The sequence below is a fragment of the Geotrypetes seraphini genome, chromosome 10 (genome assembly GCF_902459505.1).
Source record: "Geotrypetes seraphini chromosome 10, aGeoSer1.1, whole genome shotgun sequence".
Lineage (NCBI taxonomy): Eukaryota > Metazoa > Chordata > Amphibia > Gymnophiona > Dermophiidae > Geotrypetes > Geotrypetes seraphini.
Genome location: NC_047093.1, coordinates 62009814 through 62025750, shown reverse-complemented (window position 1 = coordinate 62025750; position 15937 = coordinate 62009814). Strand labels below are relative to the sequence as shown.

Here is a 15937-nt window from a genome sequence, read left to right as displayed (position 1 = left end):
TCTTTTTAGCATTCCACTGGCTGCAGGGCTGTTCGACAGAGAGCTATATTTACTAGGTATAAAAAGACGAATATCGAGGGAGATAAAGAAACGGCAACTACTGAAGAACCAAAAATCCAGCCTGGTCTGTGCTATTTCCTGATTTTGGAAGCCCATCAAAGTGTTGCAGCAACTTTGCACTGAGATGTGGAGTCGAACAAGCCCCCCCTGCATGACATACAGATACTTGTGGATCGTAATCTGCAACCTTCTACCCCCACCTTCATCAAACTGCTTTACTTTGCACAAACACATTTTCTAGTGGCCAAATGTTACTCCTGGGGACTGCTGTGTTGTTGCCCGGTTCTCTTGGAGATTAAGAGAAACAGAATAAACTTTGGGAATGCTAATAGTATTGACTCTTTCAAGGAGGGTCTTTGGTCCAATGGTGTTTCTACAAATTTTTGTTTTGCCTGTAGTTAATCTTGTCACACCCAGTGACTTGAGATGATCACCTGTAGATTTCAGAACCTACATCTTCAGAATCAATTTTTACATAAGATACATCAAAAGTAGCTACTAAAGTCTAAATATTTTTTCCTAGAAAAAGCCATTCTTTTGTGCTAGTACATTTAAAGTAAATCTCTGATCAAAGTTGTTGCAAACTTGAAAACAGCAGCCTGTGCTGAGGAGGACACACTGCACTTCAGCAGATTCTATCGATTCTGGTTATTTATTCAGAACTGACCTCATGACATGGTTCCTTCCTGTTTGACCTGAAAGAAGCAGCTTGAGCCTTCTGCTGTCTTTTTTTTTTTTCCTTCCTTCTTTATGGCCCCTTTACAAGAGTAAATAAGTTCAGTAACAATACCTCAAGGACTATAAATATTTAAATATGCCTGTTTGTGGGAAGCTATTAACTGGCAATTTTTTTAAATTCAAAAATTTTGTTCAGACCACTGTCAATCCACTTTACTGTGTGAACAAGTTCTGGCTATAACTTTCTTGTGATATGTGACCAGCTCACTAGTCATAAGTACCTTTTTTTTCCTCCCAATCTCTGACTGAGCTAAAGTGGCAGAGGATAGGAGTGCTGCATTTACTTTCTCTGTGTGAGTACCCTAGGGCAAGCAGCCTGATTTCCCTTGGCTAAGCTATCTTCATATTGAAGTGGGTTAAAAAAAACCCAAAATCTATTCTTTGAAATAGCTGTACAGCATGACATTAAAATCATAGAGGAAGCTTTATTTTGTCATCTGTAAATGGCCTATTTTCCCTGGCATTGTAGAAGTTCAGGTTTTAAAACTCTCTGACAGTTTTTCTAGAAATCGACCCTAGGTTCAGATTACTGCTGTCTATGAGATCTTTTTATTCTATTCTAAGACCATGCTCATTAAGGGCCACCTTCTCCCATACTGGAGTTATTTGGGGGGGGGGGGGGGGGGGGGGAGATGGTACTGTGCTGGCCTCCAACCCATGCTGCTTTCCAATAATATGCACCGTTACTCCTGTGCTTGAACCTTCCACCTTGGCATTTCTATTTATTGAGTTAAAATAATATATTTTTTAATTTATTATATTTGGAGCTCAATAGTGTTTTTTTTTATTCTACTAGTTATGAGCAAAGAGATTTTGCTTTATAAATTGTTCACTTAGAAATAATAAAAACAAAGAAGCCTGCTGTAGTCCAAATTTATGTATTTACAGAAAAGTATCCAGCCTTTGAGGCGGTTGCTGTGCTTTGATAATTTGTTTTCAGCTAGGTCTTCAGCAGCTACCAGCTTGCATTCTGATACTTTATAATAAAGACCAGCATGCCTATTTATGCAGGACAAAGAGTGACACTGGAACTGTACCCACAGAGATAAATACCCTGAAGATTACAAACTGGATTAAAAAATATGTACTGCTTAAAAATTATAATGTACAAAATAAACCATACAGAAAATATTTAATTTAACACAACTTGGTCAAGTTGGGGACATTAGTGCCTGCCTCAGAGGTATTGACTCTCATTCTTGTTTGTATTTAATAGTTTTAAGACCTATATTAAAAAAATGTCAAAGGAAACAGGTTTTTATAGAAAGAGTGGATCAAAAAGATGATCATAAACAGTTCTCTTTTCAAGTTTAATAAAATCGCTTATCTGGGATTACTAAGTGAGTAACAATCCAATAGTAATACAATTAAAACATGAAGTAAACACAGACTGGGTATTGTGGCATCAAAAGAATAAAAAACAGAGGTAGCCTCCCGAGAGCCAGCGCAATTTTAAATCCCCGATGAAGATCCTTTGTGGGTTGAAACACCCATATACAAGAAGGTGTCGGGAGTTTTGAGTATATATATCAGTGCTGGTAAGTGGTTTGATCCACCCAAGAAAAGTGTTACCTTTCTATGCAGGGATATTGGAATCCTTTATAATATAGCTGGTGTCCCAGTCTGTTTCCAAAAGGCTCCGATAGCTTCTTTTCCCTGTCCTTCTGTGTTAGCCTTTAACTGGTTCTTTCCTATCACAATTGTAGAATTGTAGTTCTCCCCTTAACCCTTTGTATCTAATCAATCACGTTAGTCCATGTCTCTGTTAGTAATTGTTTTAACTAGTCTTCCCCATATTTTATTGTACATCACTTTGAATTTTTGAAATTGTGATTTTATCAAATTTTATTAAGCTTGAATTGTTATTGTTAGCTCTTGCTACTAATTGGAAGTTTTTTTTTTATTGCAACAGAGTTGCTCCATTTTAGAGAAGGGATGGGAAGGAGGAGTGGGCATATGTGATTAAAAAGCAAGGTTGCAGGATGTAGTCTTGAAATGACATCCATGTCATAAGAGGTCCTATGATCTACCCACCCTGTATTAGAATTGTGTTGGATGGGAACAGTAGATGAAACAGGAACAGTTGTTATTGATAAATTTAGTTATGATTTTTTAGATGAGCTAGGACTTGTCAGCAAGCTTCAGCGATTATAAGGAAGTATATAGGAATAGGGCTGCCAGTAGGACATACCCTGACTGAAACCTCCACCCCCCCCCACCCCCTCAGAACCTGCACCCTGATACTCTGAGGGCTCTTAGGGTACAACTAGCCTGCGCTTAAGTATCTGAAAGGTTCAGAAGACAAGCTTGTTCCTAGGGGAATGGACTCCAAGTTCTGAGATGGCACACAAAAGGCTGGCCCTGTGAAGCTGCAGTCCGGCTCTTCGGAAACTGCTTCCTTTCCCAGGCAAAGAACCCCTGAATCAGGGGTCTTAGAACACCAAAGCCACCGAAAAGGTCAAACTTACTACAAAATTAAGCAAAAAAAAAAATAAGCAGAGCAGATCAGAAACTCTTCTGCATGGTTTCCTTGGAAAAAGAAAAAAATGGTAGGAGGGCTCCATGTTCCTCTGCTATGTCGGGGGAGCCAAAAACAATGTGTGTGGTTTTCTGCAAGACCCAGTTTGCAGGTACGGATTGAACACCTATCATGCAGACTCTAGCGTGGATGTAACAGAATGAGAAAGAAAAGAGTAGATACAGGCAAAAGAGAGGCTGAGGGTGAAGATATCAAATATAAAAGGGAGAACAGAGCTTAAATGAATGCAAGCTGTGGGGAAAGGGGCATGGGCTGTGATACAGAGATGAGGAGAAGGAAAAGAACTGTGTGGGGGTTCAAAGAGGCTTAAGTACAAAGTTGTAGAGTTTTTCTCACTGGTTTTATCAATCAACTTTTTCTAACTAAAAGCTAAAGTAGTGAGGGGAAGGTACTCCTCCATCTAAACTGCCTCTAACTCAGGCATGGTACACCTTTAACATCCACCTGGTGTGGTTAGAACTGTAGGCTGAGAGCATAAGAGAAGCTAGGCTTCAACTCCTGCTTCTCCATCTGCTGTTTCTTGTGACCTTGGGAGGACACATCATTCTGCATTGCCTCAGGCTTAGATTTACCTGCCAAAGGGCCCACAATTACACTACTTGACTTGAAAATTCCAGTCTGCACAAAACTAATTCAAGTCTGTTTGGAAGTTAGGATAACTGCTGCAATGAAGCATTAGCCTGCTACTACCATTTTCAAATTCCTGTATAAAAATACTTAGGGTTCCTTTTATGAAGGTGCGCTAGCAGTTTTAGCGCATGTGCTACACGCTAACGCCTCCATAGAGCTGGCGTTAGTATTTTCTGTGTAGTGTGGGGTTAGCATGTGTGGCATTGTAGCGCGCGCTAAAAACGCTAGCGTACCTTCGTAAAAAGGATCTTTTAGTGGACCAGTGGAATTGAAATATATCATTAAGTACCACAGAATTCAATATGTGCATTAAATAAGGAAATCTCACATCAGCAGCCAGATATAGGAGCAAGTTTGTCTCTTCATTGATCCAGTGGTATAAACAGTATGCACACCACCAGCATCTATACATGTATAATTTAATTACATTTTCTGAAAATATTACCACAGAAAATGGATTCACAGAGTTGTAACAATAGACATGCAGAGCCGACAGTCCTGTGAGAGACATTAACATACTTTACACATCCTGTATATACACAAGAAGGGCCAGATGAGCACCTGAATCTATTACAGGAAGAGAATGCCAAATCATAACGGCTTCGAAAATCTTTAAAAAATTACAGCACCTAGTTTTGAAAAATTACCTTCACTTTGTCCACCTCACGTTGAAAGGCTTCTCCTAGTAATAGTATGCCATAACACTATGGAATTACACACTAGTTCAACACAACTGGTAGCTTTCTCACAATTTGAGGTGAAAGCAGAAAATTGGATTTAAGCTTAATGTAATTCCTGTTTTACTTAGGTCCAGCTTAATGAGCTGTGGGTGCAGAATGAATTGCTACATGAGCTAATGACAATTTAATCATCAGGTATCACTTTATACCATGATATTTTATTTTAAGCTAAGGTAGTGTATCTGTATTTTCTAAATGCAAATGCTTTTACTGTGCTAATGAAGAGAAGGGAGGGTTATATTAAAATACTTAATTCATCTTTAAAATGAAAAGAAACAGCAAAAGCAATTTTCAAAGCCATTCTTACAAATAAAAGCTACTTGAAAAGTTCCCAACCTCTATATGCTGAAAGTACACACATTGTTCTACCTGGGTCATGTGGTTCCCAGGATGTGGATTAAACCACCACATATACCTCTGCCCACATAGCATAGGTCTGTGTGCAGGTGGTGGTACTTGTATTTTCACAAGTAACAACAGAGGAGGTGTGTTTAGTGGTACCTTTTTCCTTAGGTGAAAATTATGTATGCAAGTACTTTCTGAGATATAAAACAGGTGGATAAAATGTAGCCATAGAATTTGCAGCTATGTTCCTAAAGGGGGGAGAGAGAAGTTTTAGGGAAGTCTTTACTGTATGTATCACACTGGGTCATAAAAGATGATTTTTAGTGCTGTTTTATGTCTCGGGATATGACATTCTATTCCTGAGGCCCTCGCTCTTGGCTGGTGTTCCAGGATTTTCACCACTGCTCAAAATGTTTCCCATCTGGTATCAATATAAATAACACAATTCATCAACAAGGTAGAATATTTTGCATGTTCAGCTAAAAAGAAAAACTGTGCCTCAATTTGCACTTTAAACAATGTCTTTCTTATTCTGCCAAAAAAATCTTGTTTTCTACCCTCTGTGGCATAGTTTTATCGAAAAAGTCTGTAAGTCCTTGGTAAACGGCCATCTTTACTAGAAAGGGCTGTCTGGATGTCATCATACTCTGGCAGCTCTGTCAAGTCTCCCAATGCAGCCACAGCTGGCTTGTTGCGAAGCATTTTTGTGACCACTCTCTTAACATCACCTGATTTCACATTGCCTACATGAGATAAGATGCAATGATATTTTTAAACCTATGAAAATATTATTGGTTAACAATAACCCTCCAGTGCCTGAACACTGCTTGAGGAATAATGTACTTGTACAGAATGAGACTACATCTAGATTCTCCTAAACTGAGCATTATGTTTTTGGGAAGTTAGCTCGATGCTGATGTTTCATTTGGCTTTATTCTCAGATCTGTTTCCTTCTGGCACTAATGCATGTGTTTAATTTTATTTTCAACATCATTTGGTTCTGGTAATAGCTGCTTACTTTAATAAAAAAACAGAGTATGGCAGCATCAACTCAGGACACACCCGAAGACTGCACCTCTATAGCATCAGCATAGGCAAAGGATGAATAATTTTCATGAACTCTCTCTCATGAATGAAACAAAACAGGAAGATCAGAACAACATTGCTTATGTCCATTTTAGTAACAATTATTTTTCAATTGTTTTACTAATAATTTTTCTTTAAAATACAAATACCACCCATGTTTCTCAAACTATCAACCTGCTTTTTACTATTTCTCTGCTCCTAGGCCATATTGATTTTGTGTATCACTGAATTAGAGAGGGAGAGAGAGAGGCACTGAAGTTCATGCTATTGTAACAACACTACACCTTTTATTTTCCTACCTAAAAGCTATCTTGGGTATCATCAGCAAGCCTGCTGGTTACAGCATCTGTTTCTCGGGAGCATCTAAATCGTCCTTGAGGGTCATAAATACAACTTTTTAGTACAATAGGTGTGTTATTCTGGACAGTTAGGATATTCTCCCCATGCTCATGAGCCATACAGAAAGAATCCATTCCAGGTTTTCAACTCCTCCTCCTCTAGAGGGCTTTGCTGCCCTCTTCCATTTTTTCTTCCGCATATAAGCTGAAATGGGTCTTTTCTGTTCTGCTCTGTATATTTCTTCGGTATTTTTTTTTTTTTCAATTTTTATGGCTATCAGAGCAGTGCGGGATAAGCTCTGCCTGCCTGGAGAAGTAGACAGTAGTGCTGCCTGATTCAGGAAAAAAATTTTTTTCAAACATTCTGGTGGGTTTATTTTATAGCTTCTTCACCCCCTTTGGCTTCTCCTAACCACACTGGCGCTGTGGTGTAAACAAAATAAAGAAACAAAAAGGACTTTTCCTCTCTCTGTTAAATCCTAGCTCACGTTTGCGGTCTAACACCAGCTCTGGCAGGATACATTTCAAATCTGACAAATTGTAATCACAAAACAGAAAATAAAATTATTTTTTTCTACCTTATGTTGTTTGGTCATTATTCAAATCTTGTCGGTCCCAGGCTCTGGTTGTCTTCTGATAATTTGCTTGCCAGGGTCTCCTTCTTTCTTCTTTCTCTATGCTAACCATCCATCTGCCATTTCTGTCCTCCACTTCTGTTTCTCTGTCCTCCCCTGGAGGTCTGGCATCTTTCCTTTTTTTTGTCTCCATCCATAGATCCACCTTTTCTCAACTACCCTCCTATCCAGTATCTCTATCCCTCCTCCACACCATCCCTTGTGTCCAACTTCTCTCCCTAAATCCCATTGTCCATCAGCTCTCTCCCTCTCCGGCATATGCATGTCTCTTTGAACCCCCCTTCCCTCCCTCCCTCCACTTCTACACCAGGACCCCCTCCCCTGAAGGTCTGTCCCCCTGGAAGGCCTGTGCCACCTTCCCTGAAGGCGTGTTCCCCCCTTGAAGGCCTGTCTCCCTCCCTTGAAGGTCTGTCCCACCTCCTTGAAGGCCTGTCTCCCTCCCTTGAAGTCCTGCATCCCACCCCTGAAGACCTGTCTGCCTGTACCCCCTGAAGGCCTGCCCCACCCCCACCCCGAAGGACTGCTCACCCCCCCCCCCCCCGGAAGGCCTGCGTGTTACCCCCGGCCTCCCACTGGTGTCTGGCTTCCCCCTGGCCTCCCCGCACCGTTTACCTTTGAAGACCAGCCTGCAAACAAGAGCGCGGTTATAGCGTCTTTCCAAACTGCTTCGGAGCTGTTTCCTCCGCAGCAGTCCCGCCCCTCCTCTGAAGCTGAATGAGTCCAAAACAAAACTACTCTGGCTTGACCCAAAATTAGATCAGTTACCCACACTCATTCCACACTGCAGATCGAATTCTCAAGCAAAGTTTTGGGCATCATTATTGACTCTACACTTTCCTTTAATGATCATCTCAACTCGCTGGTAAAAAAATGTTTTTTTAATGTTCACATGTTAAGGAAAGTGAGATCCTGCTTTCGCCAACAACATTTTGCTGTCCTTGTACAATCAATCATTCTTTCCAGACTGGACTATTGTAATTCTAAGTCTAACCAAGAAAAATCTTCAAAGACTTCAGCGGATCCAGAACACTGCGGCTAGGTTGATCTTCGCAAAAAGCAAATTCGATCATGTTTCCCCGCTTCTGTCAAAACTTCACTGGCTTCCGGTGATTTCTAGGATTCACTTTAAATGTACCTGCCTAATCCACTTTAAATGTACCTCCCCTAATCCCACTATCCTGGAATTCTTCGAGACCTGACACTACAAGATCCACCCACATACTCAAACCATCTTTCCCCTCGTTAAAAGGTGTCATGTATGCAGGTAAATTAGGGAAATCCCTTTTCTTCAAATTCACTGAGCTTTGGAATAACCTCCCTGCCCCATTGTAGAACCTAGGCTCATTCCAATTATTCCGAAAGCATCTGAAAACCTGGCTTTTCTCCAAAACGTAAAGCTATCTATTTAAAATGTAAAGTTAGCTATCCTCTATATAACCTCTAATTTCTTATTATGTCCTTCCCTCATTTATTGAATTACCTGTAAACCGTGTCGAGCTCTATCTTTATGGTGATGATGCAGTATACAAACTTAAGGTTTAGTTTAGTTTAGAAGAAGCAGACTTGGGTCTGCAGGCGACAGATTAATCCCTGTTTGGCCAGCCTGCAGAAAACTTTGTGAAGCTCTGGGTCCATTTCCCTAGTAACTTAGCTTGCCTACTGAATCGCAGGGGCTTGAGCGCAGGCTATTAGGCATCCGTAGGGGGTTCAGTGGGGCTTTTCAGGGTGTCAGCTGCAATTTTGCCTTCCCCTTTAACATGTGTGGTTCTGCAGGGATAGCAATGTTACTTACCGTAACAGTTGTTATCCAGGGACAGCAGGCAGCTATTCTCACTAGTGGGTGATGTCATCCAACAGAGCCCCGATACGGACATCTTGCAAGCATGTCTTGCTTGAAGAAACTCAGAAGTTTCGAGATGCCCGCACCGCGCATGCGCCAGTGCCTTCCCGCCCGATGTACCGGGCGTGTCTCCTCAGTTCAGGTAGCCAGCCTGAGAAGCCAACCCAGGGGAGGTGGGTGGGACGTGAGAATAGCTGCCTGCTGTCCCTGGATAACAACTGTTACGGTAAGTAACATTGCTTTATCCCAGGACAAGCAGGCAGGTATTCTCACTAGTGGGTGACCTCCAAGCTAACCCCAATGGGATGGTGGGAGAGTTGGCAACTTAAGAGAACAAATTTTGTAACACTGTTTGGCCAAACTGTCCATCCCGTCTGGAGAAAGTATCCAGACAATAATGAGAGGTGAATGTATGAACCGAGGACCAAGTGGCAGCCTTACATATCTCCTCAATCGGTGTCGATCTGAGGAAGGCTACAGAGGCTGCCATTGCTCTGACCTTATGGGCTGTGACCTTACAGGGAAGGGATAATCCAGCCTGGGCATAGCAGGAAGAGATACAAGCCGCCATCCAGTTAGAGATGGTGCGCTTCAATACAGGTCGTCCCAACTTGTTTGGATCAAAGGAGACGAAAAGTTGAGGAGCAGTTCTGTGTGGCTTTGTGCGATCCAAGTAGAAAGCTAGAGCACGTTTACAGTCCAGAGTGTGCAAAGCAGATTCCCCAGGATGAGAATGAGGCTTTGGAAAGAACACTGGAAGCACGATGGATTGGTTGATGTGAAATTCAGAGACCACTTTAGGCAAGAATTTTGGATGAGTACGAAGGACCACCTTGTCATGATGGAATACAGTGAACGGTGGATCCGCCACTAGGGCATGAAGGAATGGATGGGACTCGATGCAGTGGATCGCAGAGGTGGTAAGGATGCGGACTCACGCAGTGCCACCCAAGTCTGGTATGGAGTGCGGAAGAACTCTTCCTGCGATGCAGTATGCCCAGGACTTCGACTATCAGGGGCTGACACAGCACTCTGCTGTCGAGGGGGCGTGATGGGCTCCAAAGGCGGCATATCACTAAATGAAGCCCGCCTGGAAGCACCCGCCGCCCTCCGCCGATCCTCCTCGTCGAGCAGAGAGATCGTACGACGAGGAGGAGGGGGAGGGGGCGGGCCGCCCCCCGGGACCGAGACCGGGAGGTCACCCTGAATGGAGGCGATAAGCCGGGGTCCCATAGACTGCATAAGCTCGACAAACTGAGCTTCCAGCAGGGATCGCAGCGAAGCCGATATGGAGGGATCCGCACCGAAAGGGGGTCCTCCAGCACGGTCTTCGCGCTCCTTAGTGGCCAAGTGCTTTTGCTTGCTAGCTTTAGGCACTTTGATGACCACCGGAGGGACAGTGGAAGGCGGTACCTGAGCCGAGGAGATGGGGACAGGCACCGATGCTGAACCGGAAGCAGAAGTCGGGGTGAACGATGCCGGCTTCACGATGCTAGATGCAGGAGTTGTCGATGCAGGCTTCGAACGAACTGGCGAAACCGCAGTGGAAGTTGAAGCAGACGGCTCTTTAGCAGACTCCATCTTAAACATCGACTCCCAAAGTAAGCAGCGCCGTTTGAACGATCGCGCAGTGAGCGTGGAACAAGGCCGGCACGATTTCGGAACGTGTTCTGGACCAAGACACTGAAGACAGCGTCGATGCGGGTCCGTCAACGAAATCGCACGCTGGCACTTGCTGCACTTTTTAAAACCGGTGATTGGCCGGGACATAGGCCGGAAAATGGTCGCCGCTAGGTCGAAGGCGCTCAGCCTAAGCCACGAGGCCGGCGCGGCCGAACCGCCGGAAGAAATAATTTTAACTTTTTTTTTTTTTAAAAACAACTTAAAAATTGAAATAAATCAAATAAACAACAAAACGCGGTAGTAAAGAAGGCAAATATACTGAAATTCAGTCAGCGCAGAATGAAGTGAAACTTCTCAGCTCCGCGGAAAGAAAAGAACTGAGGAGACACGCCCGGTACATCGGGCGGGAAGGCACTGGCGCATGCGCGGTGCGGGCATCTCGAAACTTCTGAGTTTCTTCAAGCAAGACATGCTTGCAAGATGTCCGTATCGGGGCTCTGTCGGATGACATCACCCACTAGTGAGAATACCTGCCTGCTTGTCCTGGGATAATAGGATCATTCTTACTTCAGTCCAGCTGGCAGCCTGAAGGTCTCAGTGTTGGAGGACTGGCTGAATGAGACAGGGATTCTTCTCCCAGATCCAGCTACTGCTTAGAGCTGAACACAGTGAGTAAAGCTATTACAGCCATGGACAAAATGGGGGGGTGTAAAAATCTTATTTTTGGAGGTTTCTGCATTATCTTGTAGGGTTCCCCATTCTAAAATCCTGTTTTCAGACAGGTCATTTTTTAGCCTTTTTTTGGCGCTAAAACGCTGTTGCATTGGCCATATTGGATTTCACAATTTTTTTCAAAGTTATCCAGATCTTCAAATCACATTGTTTTACCTCAAAACTGGCAGAGATGGCATCCTCAAGCTCTTTTAACCCTAATTCATGCTAGATTTGCGCTGGATGGATGCTGGAAGAGCACCCTTGTAGCACATGCTGTGCAGTACATGAGGGGGGCAGCGGGAGCATCGGGCTTAGCCCCCCCCCCCATTTGGTCTCTAAGGCTGAGGATCCTTTGGGAAGTTTGTTTACTGGAAGAAAATCCCTTCCGGAGCCCTGGAACAGTGGCATACCTAAACAAAAGAACATGGAGTTCAAGAGACGTAAGGTGGAGTTACCTAAAGGGGACTCGGGGCTGCCTTGTAAATCCTTTGCTCCTAAATATGTTAAATTTGATGTGGAGAGCTTATTTGGATAGCTGGAATTCTCATCTGCAAGCCAGGAGTCACACAAGGGGGCTTTGGCTCCCAGGTTTATTGGCAGAGGCTGACTAGGATCCAGTAGACCTTTCTGACAGTGATTCAGAAGGTGAGGGGTCAGTTTGTATGCCCTTACTGTCAGAGTGAATCTTCCCTGGTGGGCGATTATAGGGTTGCAAACAGGAGCAAGTATGCAGGAACCAGTGGTGGTCCTCGACCAAGGGGAGGATCCCACAGAATGCTGGCTGTTCAATTCTTTGGCGCTATTACAGCTCACCTCTGCAGGAGTTGCAGTTAGACTCTCAGCTGGCTTCTCCCACTAAGTATTCTATACTGAGCGGAGTGAGAATGCAGCTCTTGTCTTTTCCCTTGCATCCTGATATGAGTGTTTTATAGTCACAGGGCACTGGGATGCTCCTGAGGGCTCTTTAAAGGTAGCCAAGACAATGACTAAACTATATTCTATGGCAAAGAAGTGTCAACAGATGTTCGCTCAGCATGAGGTGGATTCCTTGGTTATGTTTTTAAATTTATTTATTCAATTTTCTATACCATTCTCCCAGGGGAGCTCAGAACGGTTTACATTCATTTATTCAGGTATTCAAGCATTTTTCCCTGTCTGTCCCGGCGGGCTCACAATCTACCTAATATATCTAGGGCAATGGGGGATTAAGTGACTTGCCCAGGGTCACAAGGAGCAGCGTGCAACCAGGACTCGAGAAAGGCCTCACAGTAGTGTCACTCAGGGTCCAAGAGGTGGGCCTCTTGTGCTTCAGAGTCTGTGGATGCAAAGCTCCCCTGGCTTCTCATCTAGATATAGATTCATAAAGGGGGCACTAAAGCTCAGACCACTGGTAAAAACAAACATTTCCGTCATGGAACCTTAACGTGGTTTTGCATGGCCTCAGTCAGGCTCCATATGAGCCTATTCAAGAGGTGTCTTTCTTGAATCTTACCGTTAAGACAGTTTTCCTCATGGCTATTATATTAGTGAGAAGAGTCTCAGAGCTGCAGGCCCTATTGTGCAGGGAGCCCTTCTTCAAGATCACAGAGGTGGGAGTTGCCTTGCGTACAGCCCCATACTTTTTGCTGAAGGTTGTTTCAGCATTTTATGTGAATCAGAGAAGGTTATCATGCCGCTGTACCAGGCCATGGTACGCCTCCACCTGGAATACTCTGTCCAGCACTGGTCGCCGTACATGGGTCAAGAGAATAGTGACTAAAATGGTTAAGGGACTGGAAGAGTTGCCGTACATTGAAAGATTAATAATAACTTTATTCCTCTATACTGCCATAATCGTGTGACTTCTAAGCGGTTCACATTGAAGAGAGCTGGACAATCAGTGAGTTACAATATGCAGATAGTCAGTGGATTACAATATACAGAATCTTAAAAAGCAGTGAATTACAATATACAGTTTGTTAAGAATTTTAGACTTATACGCAGGAATGGACATATAAGAAATAATACAAATTGGATTTAGTGTTTGGTGTAGTTACTGTTTAGGTGATATATCTTACATTACATTAGAGACTTCTATTCCGCCTGTACCTTGCAGTTCTAAGCGGATTACAATTGAAGATGGCTGGACATTTCCAGGAAGTTACAAATTTTAAGGAAAGATACATAGAGATGCTAGAATAAGAGATAGGGTTAGATACATGGTGGAGGCTAAGAGGGTGAATTTAAGGAAGTGGAGGCTAAGAGGCAGTCGAATAAGGCAGTTTTTATGACTTTTCTAAAAGCGTCATTAATGTAGTTGTCTAGCCAGTGTTGTTGTTTGTTTGCTTGGTATATAAAGACAAACTGGGCCTCTTCTCCCTTGAAAAGAGGAGACTGAGAGGGGACATGATTGAAACATTCAAGATAATGAAGGGAATAGACTTAGTAGATAAAGACAGGTTGTTCACCCTCTCCAAGGTAGAGAGAATGAGAGGGCACTCTAAAGTTAAAAGGGGATAGATTCCGTACAAACGTAAGGAAGTTCTTCTTCACCCAGAGAGTGGTAGAAAACTGGAGCACTCTTACGGAAGCTGTTATAGGGAAAAACACCCTCCAGGGATTCAAGACAAAGTTAGATAAGTTCCTGCTGAACCTTAACGTACGCAGGTAAGGCTAGACTCAGGGCACTGGTCTTTGACCAAAGGGCCACCGTATGAACGGACTGCTGGGCACGATGGACCACTGATCTGACCCAGCAGTGGCAATTCTTATGTTCTTATGTAAGAAAACCAGCATTCCACACCATAGGGTCAAAGAAAAAAAGATAGGATTCAGAGAAAACGAGGTGAGGAGAATGCTCCTACATTATCTAGAGATCATCAGTGAGTTCTGACTGTCAGACCATCTATTTGTGCTCATCAGTTAGTCTAGATATGGTAGACTGGTGTCTAAGGCTACCATATCAAGATGGATATGGATTGCCATCTCGTCAGCATATACTGCCTGTGGCAAGCAATTGCTGGTCTCCTTGAAAGCACATTCCACAAGAAGTGTGGCTTCTTCGTGGGCGGACTTGGGTGATTTCAAATGGGGAGATTTGAAGGGCAGTGACCTGGTCTACTCGGCCTACGTTCTCCAAGTTCAACAGAATGGATGTGGAAGCATAGGAGGATACCATCTATGGGTCCTCAGTGTTATGAGCAGGCACAGAGGTCCTACCCTAGATTTCTGGGACTGCTTTGTATGTCCCTACTATCTAGAATGACACACCTATTACACTAGAAAGAGATTAGGTTCTTGCCTTGCTAATATCTTTTCTAGTAGATAGGTGTATCATTCTGGAACTCTGCCCTGTAAGTATTTACTCCACCTGCCTACTGTCTCAGTCAGGAAATTCAAGTCACAACTGAGATTTTGATGGCAGTCAGACCTGAAGGGTATGAAGGAGAAATTACGTTCTTACCCGTTAATTTCTTTTAGTTCCTCCAGACTGGCACAAAAATGGATGGGTTAACGCTTCTCTGCCAGAAGATTGTGACTGAGACATTGACTTTTCGCTTCAGTACAAGTGGGCTGTGCAGTCCCTGTTACATTCAGTCTTAACGAACAGCTAAGCAGAGAAAGAACCAGGCTGCAAACAACGCTACACTTTCATGGAGAAGACAAAAGAAAAACCACTGTTGGATACCGATTAGAACAGGAACTCTTCAGAAATGCCCCACAGTTCGCCAGCTGAATCAAATGCTGCTGCTCTTTAAACTCCCCAAACAACCAACAAATCCCAAAGAAAAAAAAAAATCGAACTCTTTGCGAAAACACTGAACAAAATGACAGGGCGGGATCTGTGCCAGTCTGGAGGGACTAAAAGAAAGAAAATTAGCAGGTAAAGACCTAATTTCTCGTTCTTTAGCATCTCTCCAGACCAGCACAGAAAAGGATGGGACGTACCAAAGCAATAATGATCATGGGTGGGACCCCTGAAGAGCCGTCACAAGCACATGCTCACCAAACACCGCATCCCAACATACCTGCATATCCACAAGTTTGTGTCTCAGTCTCCACCTGCTAGCCATCGTGAGCTATTATCCATCGGTTTCTGTGCTGGTCTGGAGAGACAATAAGGAAGTTTGTCCCTGTATTTTGTTTGAAAACATATTATATTTTCAGAGCAGAACAGATTTGTAGATCGGGGAAGTGTCCCCGTACCCATCCTTCTTATGTGTTCCTATATAGAGCCATCGCCTGCTTTGGTACAAACTGACGGGAACAGCAGAGCCCTCTGGAGAAAGAGGAAGAGTTAAAAGCCTGGCATGGATTCCTTCTGCATGGCTCGCAAGCATGGAGAGAATACCCAAAAATCCAGAATGACATACCTATCTACTGCAACGATGTTAGGTGCTTTGCAGGTTGTGCAAAATTCAGTTGTCAGGATGCTGTTTCGGTTGGGGAGGACTGAACATGTGACAGAATACAATGGGAAGTTATACTGTTGAAATTGGAAAATCGAATATGTTATAAATTGTTAGTGATGGTATATCTTTGTGTGCATGGATTAACACCAAAAGGCCTGGTGGACAGCATTCTGGTCATTGTGCTGATTTCCATATTCCGCCTGTCAAGTATTTGAGGTTGAAGGTATTAAGAACAAGCATGTTTTCATGCATGGGCCC

General features: G+C 43.4%; 2 protein-coding genes across 3 annotated transcripts in view; one reads left to right on the top strand and one right to left on the bottom strand.

Moving 5' to 3' along the window:
* Nucleotides 1-1939, top strand: part of INPP5E (inositol polyphosphate-5-phosphatase E) — a 69701-nt gene extending 67762 nt beyond the window's left edge. Inside the window, exon 11 of the mRNA XM_033960148.1 lies at nt 10-1939. Coding sequence (XP_033816039.1) covers nt 10-142 — 133 coding nt within the window. The 3' untranslated portion in view covers nt 143-1939. The remainder of the gene's footprint in view (nt 1-9) is intronic.
* Nucleotides 1940-4310: 2371 nt separating this feature from the next.
* The window catches only part of PMPCA (peptidase, mitochondrial processing subunit alpha), a 52405-nt gene continuing 40778 nt past the window's right edge, over nt 4311-15937 (bottom strand). The window contains exon 13 of one of the 2 annotated variants that reach the window (XM_033960149.1): nt 4311-5795. In XM_033960149.1, the coding sequence (XP_033816040.1) occupies nt 5626-5795 (170 nt within the window). In that variant the 3' untranslated portion in view covers nt 4311-5625. The remainder of the gene's footprint in view (nt 5796-15937) is intronic. The other variant, XM_033960150.1, reaches the window with a different exon arrangement.